This window comes from Phyllopteryx taeniolatus, chromosome 2 (genome assembly GCF_024500385.1).
Source record: "Phyllopteryx taeniolatus isolate TA_2022b chromosome 2, UOR_Ptae_1.2, whole genome shotgun sequence".
Classification (NCBI taxonomy): domain Eukaryota; kingdom Metazoa; phylum Chordata; class Actinopteri; order Syngnathiformes; family Syngnathidae; genus Phyllopteryx; species Phyllopteryx taeniolatus.
The window spans coordinates 33,496,525-33,510,280 of NC_084503.1; the positions used below are offsets into that span (position 1 = coordinate 33,496,525).

Here is a 13,756-nt window from a genome sequence, read left to right on the forward strand (position 1 = left end):
GTTCAGTGCAAGCTTTAGCTGTGTTGAGGTGTGTGTGTGATGGCTGGGTCTTCAATGTATGTACAATATGAGCTATAGATGTCGTCAGCCATAGTCATTTTTGAGAGGCTAGTAAAATAAAGGTTCCGGTTCGGTTCTCTTCTAATGAGCCAATCGGAGGCATTTGTCTCTCGCAGGCATCCTCACCACTTAACTGTCTCCTCCAGTTACACGCAGGGCAGGGCTTTTAGGCCTTACAATAGAAAGTCAGATTTTTTTTTATTTTTTTTTACACAAAAATCAGACTTTTGATTTTAATCTATTTGTAGAAAAAGTAAATGACAATGACATTATTCCAAACAAGTGTTGATTTTTAGAATATAGTGCTCATCGACAATATATTGGTGCTCCCTGTTTTAAGCAGTGCACATGAGTGGGGATGCACTTTGAACTTTGGAACACACTAAAACAAAATTTATTTAAAAAAAAAATCGTATTAATCACTAAAATCGATTAATCGGCCAGCCTTAAGTTACAGGAAGTCGTACATCATCACTTGAGCGTCACACATCAACTGCTACCATCTGTCCAGACTTTAAAAGCATGTTCAAGGTTCACATTAAGTCATATTAATGTATAATAAACATTATGAATTCCTACCTTTTGGGCTGCGACAATAAAAACTAATTATTATTATCTTGGTAAAGAATTTTTCATACAGTTCTAGTATTGGATCATTAGATTCTACAGATGAATGAAGACAATGAAGTCTCCAACAATTGTTCATTGCTCCTTTACACCTCATCCATAGGAACCCCAGTAATAATAAGTTCTGTTGAATTTCAATCACAAACTAAGATGATTCACCTACTGACATGTTTCCATTATTAATGTATTTCCATGGACCCGATGCCTGTATTTCAGCGAAGAAATAAGAAAGCAATTGCACAACAGTGATTGTGGATGAGGCGTGGCTCGTAGCTGACTGTTCACTTAGTTGCGATGTGAAATATGTTACAAATTTCAGAGACTTAACCAGGAGATGCATTACATGTTAGATTTGTAATATAAGGTGCCAGAATAAGCATTGAATAGAATGTGTGTTTAGGAATTAAATTACCATCAACTGTATCTTATCTACCCATTTTCTATAGCGCTTGTCCTCATTAGAGTGGTGGGTGAGCTGGAGCCTATCCCAGCCGACTTTGGGCAAGAAGCAGGGTACACTCTGGACTGGTCGCCTGTGAATCGCAGGTCACTTATAGACAAACAACCATCTAGTAGTATCGTTTTTTTCCAACCCCCTCCCTGGAAACTAGAAACATCATTTTTCTCCCAATTGTCACGTGTGCTTTATTGGCAATTTTGTACTGTACAAAAAATATCAACATCATTATTAGCAAATAAATATTTTTAATGACATGTTGATCGGGACTAGTCCATAACCAAACAACACAGCGAGAGCAATGGACAACAACTGATCATGACAAGAAAACTGTCTAATCTTTTAAGTGGTTATCGTTTCATTGACAATTAGTGAACAGATTTATGCAGAAAGTACTCAACTGAGTTCCACAAGGACACGTGGCTCATGGGTGAAGGAAGAACCCATCTCATTTTAGTGCAGAACCAGGATTGTTTATATATTCTTGGTAACGAGCTCTGCACTCTACTGAGTCACGCGTCACAACATTTCAATGCCATGTTTCTAATAATAATAACTTATATAGTGCCTTTCAATCGATACTAGGACATTCATGACTGAATAAGAAGGACTGTAAAGTAAACCTGTTGACAAACATCACGTTCCAGATCCTCTAAATGTTTTCATGTGTGATAATACAGCAGTCAACGAACTTTTATCAAAAGCGGTTCAGGTAGTTGTGAATGCAAACATACTGTACAAAGCTAGAAATGCACAAGAGCTTTTCAGATGAGATACTAAATGCATTAGTTCCAAGCTATATAATTTTGTAGCAACTCTCAGTAATAATTTGATTTGGAAGGCGAGTAGAGTCCATTGGAAAAAAAGGTATTTGGGCCTCAGGGACTACACGACACTCGACAACAATGAACATGTTCGGTCGACACCGGCGCTACTGGGCCTGAGGGGTTATTGGTAATGAAGTTTCAAAAGCCTTCTCCAAGTCTTTTTTTTTCTTGACATGTCTCTTCTGCAAACTTGATATCAGACTGCTTCGATATAGAATGAAAATCTTTGTAGTGGTCCTCCACAGGAAGACTGTCTTGTATGATTTCAGGTGCGCAGTTTTCGTCTTTAGCGGTGTCTCCTCAGGAATTTTCCGACAGCTTTTCAGTCTTCTTCGGTCAGGTCACTTCTCTGGCCTGCAAGCAATTATATCAGGCTGTTTCCTTAAATCCCAAAACACTTGGTAGTTGTCATCCACCTGGAGAATATCTTGTAAGCTTATAGGAACGCAGGTGCAGCCTGCATCACCTAGACTGGCATCTTTTAATGCAGTCTCTAAAAACGTACCTGGTCCTTATTTTCACCAGTTTTTAGCACTCCAACCTGATGATCAGACTGCTTCTGAATATCCTAAAACCTTTAGTAGCTAACATTAACCGGAAGACAGTGGTTTAAGCTTGAAGGCAAGCAGGGATAGCTTTTAGTTGCATCGTCAAAGGATTTCTCTCAAACATTTTCCAATTCTTCTTTCACACCACTTCTGTGGTTTGCAAACTTAATGTTCATCTGCTTCTTCAAACACGGAAACATTTGGTCGTTGTCATCGACTGGAAGACTGTTTAGTACGTTTACAAGGACGCAGGTGTAATTATCAGCTTTAGCGGCATCGTCGAATGGGTTTTCTACGTCCTTGCCCAGGTTCTCTTTTTCACCACTTTTTGGCTCTCCAACCTGATTATCAAAGTGCTTCCTTAAACCTTGAAAGGCTTGGTAGTTATCATCTACAGGAACACTGGGGTTTGAGCTTGCAGGGATGCTGGTATAACCTTTACAAGCAACTTCAAAGGAATTTTCGAAAGTCTTCTCCAAGTCTTCGTTCTTGCCACTGTTCTGCTGTCCAAATTGACTATCAGAGAGCTCCCTTAAACCCTGAAACGCTTCTTTGCTGTCAGCCACCCTAAGACAGCGGTCTGAGCTTGCACGTACACAGTTATCACCTTTAGTGGCATCTTCAAAGTGATTTTCTAAAACCTTCTCTAAGTCTTCTTTGTTGCCACTGTTCTGCTCTCCAAACTGATTATCAGAGAGCTCCCTTAAACCTTGAACTGCTTTGTAGTTGTTATCAACCAGACAACTGTAGTTTGAGCTTTTACCTTCAGTGAAATCTTCCAAGGATTTTTCGAAAACATTGTCCAGGTCTCGTTTTTTAACACTTTTCAGCACTCCAAACTTCTCATCTGAGAGTTCCTTTAAACCCTGTAAAACTTCGTAGCTGTCAGCCATCAGAAGACTGCGGTTTGAGTTTGCAGGTACGCAGCTATCACCTTGAGTGGTATTTTCTAAGGAATTTTCTAAAACCTTGTCTGATACTTTTTTACCACTTTTCTGCTCTTCCAGTTGACAATCAGAGAGCTCCCCTAAACCTTTAAATGCTTCGTAGTTGTCATCAACCAGACAACTGTAGTTTGAGCTTTTACCTTCAGTGAAATCTTCCAAGGATTTTTCGAAAACATTGTCCAGGTCTCGTTTTTTAACACTTTTCAGCACTCCAAACTTCTCATCTGAGAGTTCCTTTAAACCCTGTAAAACTTCGTAGCTGTCAGCCATCAGAAGACTGCGGTTTGAGTTTGCAGGTACGTAGTTATCGCCGTTAGTGGCATCTTCTGAGGAAATGTCTAAAACATTGTCCAGGTCTAGTTTCTTAACACTTTTCTGCTCTTCAAACTGACATTCAGAGAGGTCCCTGAAACCCTGAAATGCTTGGTAGCTGTCATCAATTGGAAAACTGTGGTTTGAGCTTGCAGGTATGTAGTTATTGCCTTTAGTGGCATCTTCTAAGGAATTTTCTAAAACCTTGTGCGGGGCTTTTTTGTCACTTTTCTGCTCGTCAAATTGATTATCAGAGAGTTCTCTTAAACCCTGGAAGGGTTGGTAGTTATCATCCACTGGAAAGGTGCCTTGTAAGCTTGCAGGGATGCAGATGTGACCTTCACTCTCCTTGGTGGCATCCTCCCCTTTGTCACAAGCCCCACTAAACATCTCTTGACAATGCTCGTATTCTGCTGCCACTCTGGATTCAACATCTCCAGACAGGCTTGTGTTGCTGCAGCTGAGTGACGCATCTGAGTTTTCACCATTTGAAAACCTCCCAGAATCTCTGCTGCACCGCTGGTGAGACGTGGCAGTCAGTGTGTCGGAAGAGACCAAGGTTGGGAACATGTTTTCTTCACAAGCTGATCCTCGCTTGTCGCAAGTTGACACGCCACCTGTTTCTTGGTAACTGTAGTCGCATGGCATTTCAGGCTGGGCATGACTCTTTAAAGGGTCAGCTATTACCTGTACTGGACAGCTAGGCCTGATAAAGGAGTATGTAACTGTATTTTCCAATTCCGAATGTTGCTCGCTATTGCAGGGACTGGGATGAGTGAACAAGGCACTGGTGGGTTTGTTGGAGTCTTTTAGCAGATGGTCTGTTGAAGCTGATACCGGGATGATGTTCATTAAGGCTTTGCTGAGTGCCCCTTGGACGCCTGCAATGATGTCTGCAGCTTCTGTACAAGCGTAACTGAGAGAAGGTGGGCCGCTACTGGTTCCACTACTTTGAAGGAGACTCTCAGTACTGCTGTTAATTAGGGAATCTTTTGACCTGCAACAGAATGACCAGTTACTAGAAATGCCCTCAACAATTATATAAGAAATCAGAGGTATGAGTAGTCATAGTTGTGCAAGTCTTAACCTTTAGGTTTGAAACAAGTCCTAAGTTATTGTGGCAAAAAATGAAGTCAAATCAAGTCCACACTAGATTTCTAGCAAGTTGATTACTTGGGTTAATCATGTCATAATTCAAATCATACAATCTTCCTGAGTCACAATATACTGTATACACGCACACGTTGGGCCTGGATTAACTGCAACCTTTGTTGGTTTCCTTATGCCGCCAGTGCATCAAGATGTACCGACTACACAACCTAACCTCACTGTCATGGAATGACCAGGACAAACACAATTTGTATGGATCAGAAATTATGTAAAAAAATATTAAAATATATATATATATATATATATATATATCCTGATTTTACACTGCAGCCTAAGCCTGTATACAAAAATAGGCGGATTGCCTCAGGGAATCTGGTGTAAAACCTGTGCCACACAAATCACGCGAGTGACTCGCTGTGGTGACCCCTGACGGGACGAGTCCAAAGTTGCAAGAACAACCAGAGTACAGAGAGTTTTCTTGTCATCGCTCTACGGGTCACAATGCTAGATTGTTCTTGTAACTTTCTGAGGTATTTTTACCATGTTAAACCAAGAACCCTTTTCAGTTTTTTGAATGATATCCGGCACAAATAAGTGTTTGTAAAATCTTAAATAAATATTTTGTCACTAACCATGGTTTCTGGTCATCTGGGGTGAGGGTCTCAACATAGATCGATGAGATGATGAGCGGCATAGGCTTCAAAACCTGCCGTAAGGAAAACAATTACACAGTACTGCATCAACTTTTTGACTCTTCAAAATGAAACTTAATGAAGACACACCTCTACTTCACTCGGATTTATGTCAAGAAGTTTGGAATTTTGATAGTCGCTGACTGAGTCCCAATACTTGGTTCTACACCTACAGTCAAAGGACGAAAAGCATGAACACACAAACTTTGCAGTGTATATTATAGTGAAAACAATAAAATGAAAGGCTTTGTGACTTACTTCACATAGCTGACGTATGCCACGCTGCTGATTGTGATGGCGAGGAGACTGAGGCTAATTATGAGGGTCAGTAAGAGGCTCTCACGGGACGCTGCTGTTAAAGTTAAAAGGTACTGTGTTAATTGTGTTTCCTTTTCATACTGGAACATTAAAATAGTTTCCCCTCCCACTGAGTTCTTTATTAAAAGTAATTCAACATAACCACAGTGGTGCATTGAAATAAGAGTGACTTGAGTCACAAGTTTTTTGAGATGCGAGCCGTCGTCGGGGTGATTTTTCCCTTTGACTTTGTCAACAGAAATTTGAGATATGAATGCTGTATGGTGGCAGTGAACTCAACTCAGATCTTAACAAGCAGCAGTGTCGCACACTGACACACTATATAAAAAAAAAAACTTTATAGACGGCGTTGTAACACTTTAAGCAACGGATGATTAAACAGAAACGGTGCGGCAACACATGTAGGTAGGCAATTAGGGATGTAACAATATTCGCGATATCATGAAATTAAAAGTGCCTCGATAGTCTGGTTTTGATCAAACTGAACTGAGCATTAAAGTTGCACCAGAGTATGCTGGTAGTTTCAGTCCTTAATTTTCTCAACTTGATGATAGCGCTTAGGTTGGACTTTGACATTATCCAAAGCGGGTCAAAACTTACGAGTTGTAAATTCGTACTCCTTGCTGCGGTCACTCGGTGGGCTCTTCCAAGGCAAGAAGCTTTGCACTGTGACGACATAGGTTGTACTTGGCTCCAAGTGCGCACCAAGTATTTCAGTGGAAACACACGGGGAACACAGTGGCGTCTCCACTTGTGGTGCTTTGACTACTTCGGTCACCTGGCAGAAGTGAAAACAATGTCAAAATATTTTATTTTTTCAACGTCTAAGGACAATATAAAGTGAGCAAAGGAGTACTTCTCTTGACCTCCTTTGTATCTCCTTTGTTGCGGTAAGTCAGATTTGTGATTATTATTTCTCTTATCAAGGGTTTGCGGATGTTTGTCCTCCAAATGACTTGAAAATTCCCGTTGGTCTCATTCACCGAGAAGACGGTTGGGGTTTGGGGTTTGACTGCAGGGGAACAGTGAGGAGATTTCAGGGGAGAACAAGAAAAAAATATATGCTTCGAAAGGAAAACTTTAGAGTTAAATCATCAGCATGTTACCAAATCTTGCGAGACTTCAGATAAAAGATTAACTGCACATTCTTTTTTTGTGTGTGTGACGCCATCACAGAATGGTACCAATAATGACAGGAGAAAGACGGTTTGTGACGTGTTGAACTCACAGCTGTGTTTCACACTTATGTTTTTGGACTCAACATATTCGCCACCTCTCCGAACGAATGCCATGTGATTGTTGTCCAATATGAAAATCATACGGATGGAGCAGCAGCATTTTCCACTCACACACTGCACGGGAAGACAGTAGCGCTCACTGTGCATGAAAAAATAAAACGAATCATCATTAGCTAATTATTATTCATTTTTGGGCAGAGCCTGCAGGACTCACCCATAACCATCAAGGCTCCACAAAGTCACATTGTAGTCAGTGCAGTTTGGAGCATCAAAGTGACAAGACATCAGATACTCATAGTCGTTGGTGCAATCGAGATTCACTCCTGTTGCAATAGATTGACAATAAAAGCAGGTTATAGCATAGACACACAATTAGCATACTACGCTCTATTTACTACACGTGCAACTAACTGGGGCTGGGTGGCAGGATATATTTTCCTTCCACTTGGTGTCACTTCAGAATTACATTTCAGCCAAATGACTAACGTTGCTAATTCACTTAGCCTAACTTGTCAACAAACACCGCTGAAAGCTGTCATGAGCCTGAGCGGTGGTAGCTTATCAGTGATTTAAAAATAAATAAATAAATAAATAAACGTCCAGGGCAACGACTCGACAAAAAAAAAAGAAAGTGCGGCTACAAAATATCGTTCCGTGAGCCTCAACTGGCCCTCGAGCCGCGAGTTCGAGACCAATGAATTTTACATGTTATCCACATGAGGCAGTACATGTTACAGTTTGACTACATGTTATGTTCCCAACATAAGGCAATACTGTACATGTGTTCGTCTATTTTCATATTATATTGTCAGCACGAGGCAGTAGTTTACATGTTATATCTTTGTAAATACATTGTCACATGTAGACTGCATGTACTATCTTCCATATTAAGTTATATCGTCATGTACGTACCAGAGAGAGCTACTGAAGTGGCGATGTTTCCTACAACAACAACCACAATGACAGGGATGACAAACATCCTCACAAAAACAGGGAGTTGCTTCTCTTTTAATCCCAGCAGTCAAGTGCGACGTCGTGCGAGCAAAACACTTTAAACTTGACTACAAGTATATGTCCTGCGGGACTGTCCATAACCTCCCGAGAGCAGACTTCCTCATTTGGGAAAGCGTACTGGAAAGCGTGCGTTGATTCCAGTGAAGTGACACTCCCATTTCCTCTGAACTACATTGAACTACATCAAACCACTGTAACGTTAACCGTTGGGCTCGATAAACTTGTGGGATTTGCATATCAAAATTATTGTTACCACATTAAAAATAATAATAATAATAACATAATAAAAAGAAAAAAGTCTACTTTTAGGGTTGTAGCGTGACGTGCAGTAATGTAGAAACTGCATCGTACTTCTTTTTGCTCATATAAAAATAAAATGCACAATAACAAAATATCGTGTGTAATTTATGATTATTTTTTAAATTATTATGACACTTTATTGAACTAGTCTCATAGTAACCATTCAACACGTTCATTTGCGGGCAGAGGGGAAATGGCATGCTGATGACATCATGACGTAGGGCGCGTACGCACGTCAACATACGTCGTCTCTGCTCGCGCGGGCTTCCAAACGTGTCATGGCGTCCATGTTTGAGCGGTTCGTGAGTCCGGGCAAAGGGAATGGCCTGCGAGCGACGACAGCAATCAAAAGCGGGAAGTTGCTCTTCTCTTCCGAGCCGCTGGCGAGCTGTGTGTCGACAAAAGTGGCCAAAGATGTCTGCCATCGCTGCTTCGCGAGGTAAGAGACGTTCATTGTCGTCTATGATAGCAGCTCACATGTCCGAACGGTAAAAAACAACTACTGTAGTGCGGTAGTTATTATTATTATAGCCAGCTTGTGCGGTGAGTTTTTATTAGCAGTCTACCTGCGGTCACTTCCTGATTCTGCCAGCTTGTGGCCTCTTGATGGCGCCATGTCCTCACTCATCATTCGAAGACACTCAGGCGCTTCGGTTGTTGGAGCTGGCTTTTGGATTGAGTAAAGTAAAATAAAGTAAATTATTATTGTTATTATTGTTGTTGTTGTATAAAGGCAATTTATACGTATATATATATATTTTTAAAAATAACAAGAAAAAATCTGTAATAATTTCACGGCACATGTTCAAACAAGTGTCACAAAAAAAGTGTATATATATTGAAATAATCATGATTTCGTCTCAGTTTACTAACAACTGTTGTATGAATGGCGACAGGTGTATACGCAGGTTAAATGTACCTTCTGCCATCTCGTGGAAGAGTATTTAATTGCTCTGCCTGTCACTATACATTACTAGCATAGATAGATGACCAAAGATAGATAATTTTGTTAGCTTAATAGCAGATGATGTTTTTTTTTTTCTTCGTTTTAGAAAAAAACAAGAAATCAACAACCAAGTCAACAAACAAAAACAGTCAGTTGCGTCAATTCAACCTTTGCGGATTACTATGACCTGGATGACTGACAATCTACACAGACATAAAGAAAAAAAACCTCACAATTTTTGGCAAGCACATTTGGCAACCTGTCAAGGCCGAGTCCTCCATTTATTTAATATTAGTGAGTGATGTGCAAACTTGCGCTGCTGTCACCAAACAACTGTAGCAGGAACAAACACACACAGCTGAAGGCAAGGATTGGCTTTATAGAAGTGAAGTGTGTGTTGTCCTGTTTTCATTACACCATCATTAACCTCACAGAATGACATCATGATCTGCACAAATATTTGTGTGACTGTGTCTCATCTGCGTCTGCGTACAGGAATTGTGCAGTTTGAAGTGTGGGGGCATCAAAGCTCTAGTTAATTACAGGCCTCAAAGGCTTGAATGTGAAGTAATGAGTGATGAATACTAGAAACGAAACACACGCACACACTGGCAGAACTGTAAGAGCCTGAGGTCATCAAACAACTATTAGAGCTTTGATCAGAGTGATGGGGAGTGATAATCTAGGGAATAAAGAGGAAAAATTTCTGAGTGTGATTGGTCCAATTCCAAAGGTCAATATAACGTGCTATTAATGGTAAATTGTCTTCAGTACAGTGTGGACGCTAGTTTAGAGTCTAATTAACATGCATTTTTTGGAATGTGGGAGGAAGCAGGAATACCCAGACAAAAACCACAAAACATGGGAAGAACCTGTAAACTCCACACAGGAACGCCAAAGCTGAAATTCGAATCCCGAACCACAGAATTGGGAGGCGGAGGTGCTTCAGCATTGACATGGAAAGTAATATTTAATCAACCAGCTAAATATAATTGATTAAGTTGAAGTCTATCAGTGACACCAATTGACACAAATATTTCAGTCAGTGTCTCTTTGGAGCACTCCAAATACACACAAACACACTGGAGAACGATACACACCACAAAAAGCATATGTAAAACTTTTGATTGGGGGTCCGATTAAACCAGTTTCCCAGGGGTCTTTGTCACTTAAACACAAAACCATCAAAGTTGGGGAAGAAAAAAAGACAGAAAAGGAAAAAGAAAGAAAAAGGAAAATGTTTTCGTGTTTCTATCACAATTCAAGCGCAACTAGGTGGTCCCTTGTAGTTTTCCAAATGTAGGTAAACTCAGGTGGGATTCAAACTCGTGTCTGCAGAAATCTCAAGTCACCGCCACTATGAGGACAGACAGTAGCTTCCACATTTAGTGACCTTTAGTGACCCTGGGCTGTCAGGTGTGCCCTTCATTGGAGCTAAAATGTAGCCTGAACGCAAAGATAATTAACTGCCTTTGAGGATGGATTAAAAAAACAAACAGGAAACTGGGCTAATGCATGACATGAAGAAAGTGTTTTGAACATTTCTCCATTTTTTTCTATGTAATGTTATTTATAGATTGGCTAATCTATTAGCCAATGAATAATTATTAGTCTCTTTTGCGTAAAAATGACAAGAATACACGTAACAAAGTTTATTCATGAATCTGTATATAAAACTCAACTGTATATAAAATATTTACCGGTAAATGGAAATAATTAAAAACAAACAATTTACATTATACAATAATGAAAAATATTTGCAATTATTTACGATATATACTTTTATTATTATTTACTATTACCTGCAAGGTACTCTGTCTTCGCTGTGATTTGTCAAATATTGAAGTCAAGGCAACATTTTTCCACTGTGATTGACCAAATGTTGTAGAGGGAGAAAATAAAGCTTAGGTTGTAGTTTACTCTGTAGGAGTGGGTTCGATTCCCACGTGACAACAATTTTTGGTGTTACCTATTGAACTGGTCAAAACAATGCAATGCTTGGAACCAGAAAATGCCACAAAATGAAAATGTAAATTTCCCCTCAAAATAATCTGTGCATTTATAGTGATTACTTCGCCCAACTAAATGGTACCGGTTCAGCAAACCTTTAACCAAAAAATTCAGGAATTCATCAGAATTAAATTGAATTATTTTTTTTAAATGAAGGGTCACATTTTTGGCCTGTATTAAACATGCCAGTTGTCGAATCATGCTCTAAAGTTTCGGTGTGGGTGAAGTAATTTAATTACATAAAAGTAATTTAATTACAATAAACTAATTTAATTACACTAAGTTAGCACCCATTAGTTCTGTCATGTTGGTTTGACCTGACTGATTGAGGCCTCTTTATACTCCTGCGCTTGCGCGGCCGACAACGGCCGCATTGCATCACGTGACCGACGAATTGGCCCGCGCGGCCCGTCTGCGTAGCTTGATGCGCACACAGAAAAAATTGTTGCTGCGCGTAGAACGCCGCAGAGATCATCTCTCATAATTGGTCTGTTTTAGTCACATGCTGTGATGACGTACTCGGCGTGCCCCTTGGTTCTCCATACCATCTACACCGCCGCCTTCTCGATTGATTTTGCAGCATAATTAAACGTATCGGCACGGTAGCCGACTGGTTAGAGCGTCTGCCTCACAGTTCTGAAGACCGGGGTTCAATCCCCGGCCCCGCCTGTGTGGTGTTTGCATGTTCTCCCCGTGCTTGCGTGGGTTTTCTCCGGGCACTCCGGTTTCCTCCCACATCCCAAAAACATGCATGGTAGGTTAATTGACAACTCAAAATTGCCCGTAGGTGTGACTGTGAGTGCGAATGGTTGTTTGTTTGTATGTGCCCTGCGATTGGCTGGCAAACAGTTCAGGGTGTACCCCGCCTCCTGCCCGATGATAGCTGGGATAGGCTCCAGCACGCCCGCGACCCTAGTGAGGAGAAGCGGCTCAGAAAATGGATGGATTAAATGTATCATCTGGTCATCTAGGTCCATTTGTTCTAGCAGACACTGTTCCACGGTCGCCATTGTTGTTGCTTTGTTCCTTGTTACTGAAAGGAAAAGAAAAACGGCTACTGGAAATGGCCCAAAAAAATGCTGAGGAAACACTACCCTATGGTGTCCTAGCCAATACCAGCCGTAGCGACACCCCCGACTTGGAGGTGAACTGCAGTACATTTTCAAAACTGCGCGCAAGGGTTGCGCTCGACTATAAAGGCTCGATATTATTAACGTGAGGGACAGCCACAGTAAAGGATAAGGTAATTTAAATGGACACATTGCTCCGTCTTGTGATCGGATCGGTTATCGTTTTTTTTAAACTCGTTGATCGGTGATTGGCCCCAAAAATCCTGATCGTGTAAAGCCTACTGGCAACCATAAAGCAGTTTTTTTTTTTAGGCACATGTTACAAAGCCAGGCGCAGGAATGATAATGCAGCAATGCAGCACTTACACCAGCTGCCTGCCAGCTCCAGTGAATTATATTGCCGTAGCATTACCACTTGCAGCATTTGTCTATATTTCTAATACAAAGAAGGAACCATTCAATACTATACAACATTTTCTGCATTCAATTTTGTGGATTCCGCTTACGCATTCCCTCTGCTTCCCCTCACTGTCTGAGTGTGTGTCGATCCAGTGCTACATGAAGCATACAGATTGCTGCTTTAGATGCACACGGTCAGCTAGCTTGCAGGAAAAGATCAGAAGAGGGAAAACATGCAAGTTAGCGCTTCTCCTTCCACCCCCCCGCCCACACCTCCGTCCCTCGTCGCTTCGTCTCGATTTATTCTCCCATCTGCTTCGTCTGGCTTCCCTTGCTCTTTAGCTGCATTTGCTCCTCATTCCTCCCACTCATCTGTCCGTCATTCGCATGTACCTTTCCCTTTCTCTACTCTGTCTCACACAAAGCCTTATTCTTCATGCATATTGTTTGTCCTCCACTTTTCACAACTGTTCTTGCCTCCTGCAGTTTGAGAGACACATGCGCACACATGCGCGCACACATTGCATAGCAGTACTGTGAACCCCTTGTCGCGGTCCTGGAGGAGATAAGTTTAGTTGGTTATGGAAGTAATGGAGAGTCTTTGCCACATGTACATGCTGCGCACTTCTTGTGCATTTTTTTTTCAAAATCAAATAATATGTAAGACATTTATTATTAAGGATCACAGTTTGTGGTATAGTTATGGTTTAAAGCAGGGGCCTTCAAATACAAATGCTATAGGGCCGCAAACAAATCAAAGGTCCATTTATCGAGGTGGGTCAGGTCACGTGCAATAATACTGTAATATTCAAAGCAACAAAACTACGCAGTTGTGAATACTCTCAAATTAAAGCTGGAAGTCTGCAGTTACGACACATTGT

The 13,756-nt window shown here is 40.9% G+C and overlaps 2 protein-coding genes across 8 annotated transcripts in view; one reads left to right on the forward strand and one right to left on the reverse strand.

The window, feature by feature from the left end:
• Window positions 1-1,309: 1,309 nt before the first annotated feature.
• On the reverse strand, window positions 1,310-8,703 carry LOC133474285 (uncharacterized). 2 transcript variants are annotated; one of them, XM_061765823.1, is made up of 9 exons: window positions 8,685-8,703; window positions 7,351-7,459; window positions 7,127-7,275; window positions 6,765-6,910; window positions 6,499-6,676; window positions 5,839-5,932; window positions 5,671-5,749; window positions 5,521-5,594; window positions 1,310-4,775 (listed from the first exon to the last, which is right to left on the reverse strand). In XM_061765823.1, the coding sequence occupies exons 2-9, from the start codon at window positions 7,419-7,421 to the stop codon at window positions 2,636-2,638; spliced, it is 2,931 nt and encodes a 976-aa protein (XP_061621807.1). In that variant the 5' UTR covers window positions 7,422-7,459; window positions 8,685-8,703; the 3' UTR covers window positions 1,310-2,635. The 2 variants fall into 2 exon arrangements, with proteins under 2 accessions (XP_061621807.1, XP_061621806.1); XM_061765822.1 differs by lacking the exon at window positions 8,685-8,703 and adding an exon at window positions 8,049-8,272.
• Window positions 8,682-13,756, forward strand: part of smyd3 (SET and MYND domain containing 3) — a 112,454-nt gene continuing 107,379 nt past the window's right edge. For 5 of the 6 annotated variants that reach the window (XR_009787440.1, XR_009787441.1, XM_061765824.1 and 2 more), the window contains exon 1: window positions 8,682-8,889. Coding sequence is in view for 4 of the 6 variants with exons in the window: in XM_061765824.1 (XP_061621808.1) it covers window positions 8,729-8,889 (161 nt within the window). In the remaining 2 variants the exon portion in view is untranslated. The remainder of the gene's footprint in view (window positions 8,890-13,756) is intronic. The other variant, XM_061765825.1, reaches the window with a different exon arrangement.

Bases quoted from the DNA above. Each gene is read 5' to 3' on its own strand.
- LOC133474285 (XM_061765822.1), bottom strand. From the start codon at position 8,115: ATGTTTGTCATCCCTGTCATTGTGGTTGTTGTTGTAGGAAACATCGCC. The intron at 7,460-8,048 runs GTACGTACATGA...CTATTGCAACAG, and splicing joins CACTTCAGTAGCTCTCTCTG to GAGTGAATCTCGATTGCACC. The intron at 4,776-5,520 runs GTTAGTGACAAA...ATTCTGTTGCAG, and splicing joins CCAGATGACCAGAAACCATG to GTCAAAAGATTCCCTAATTA.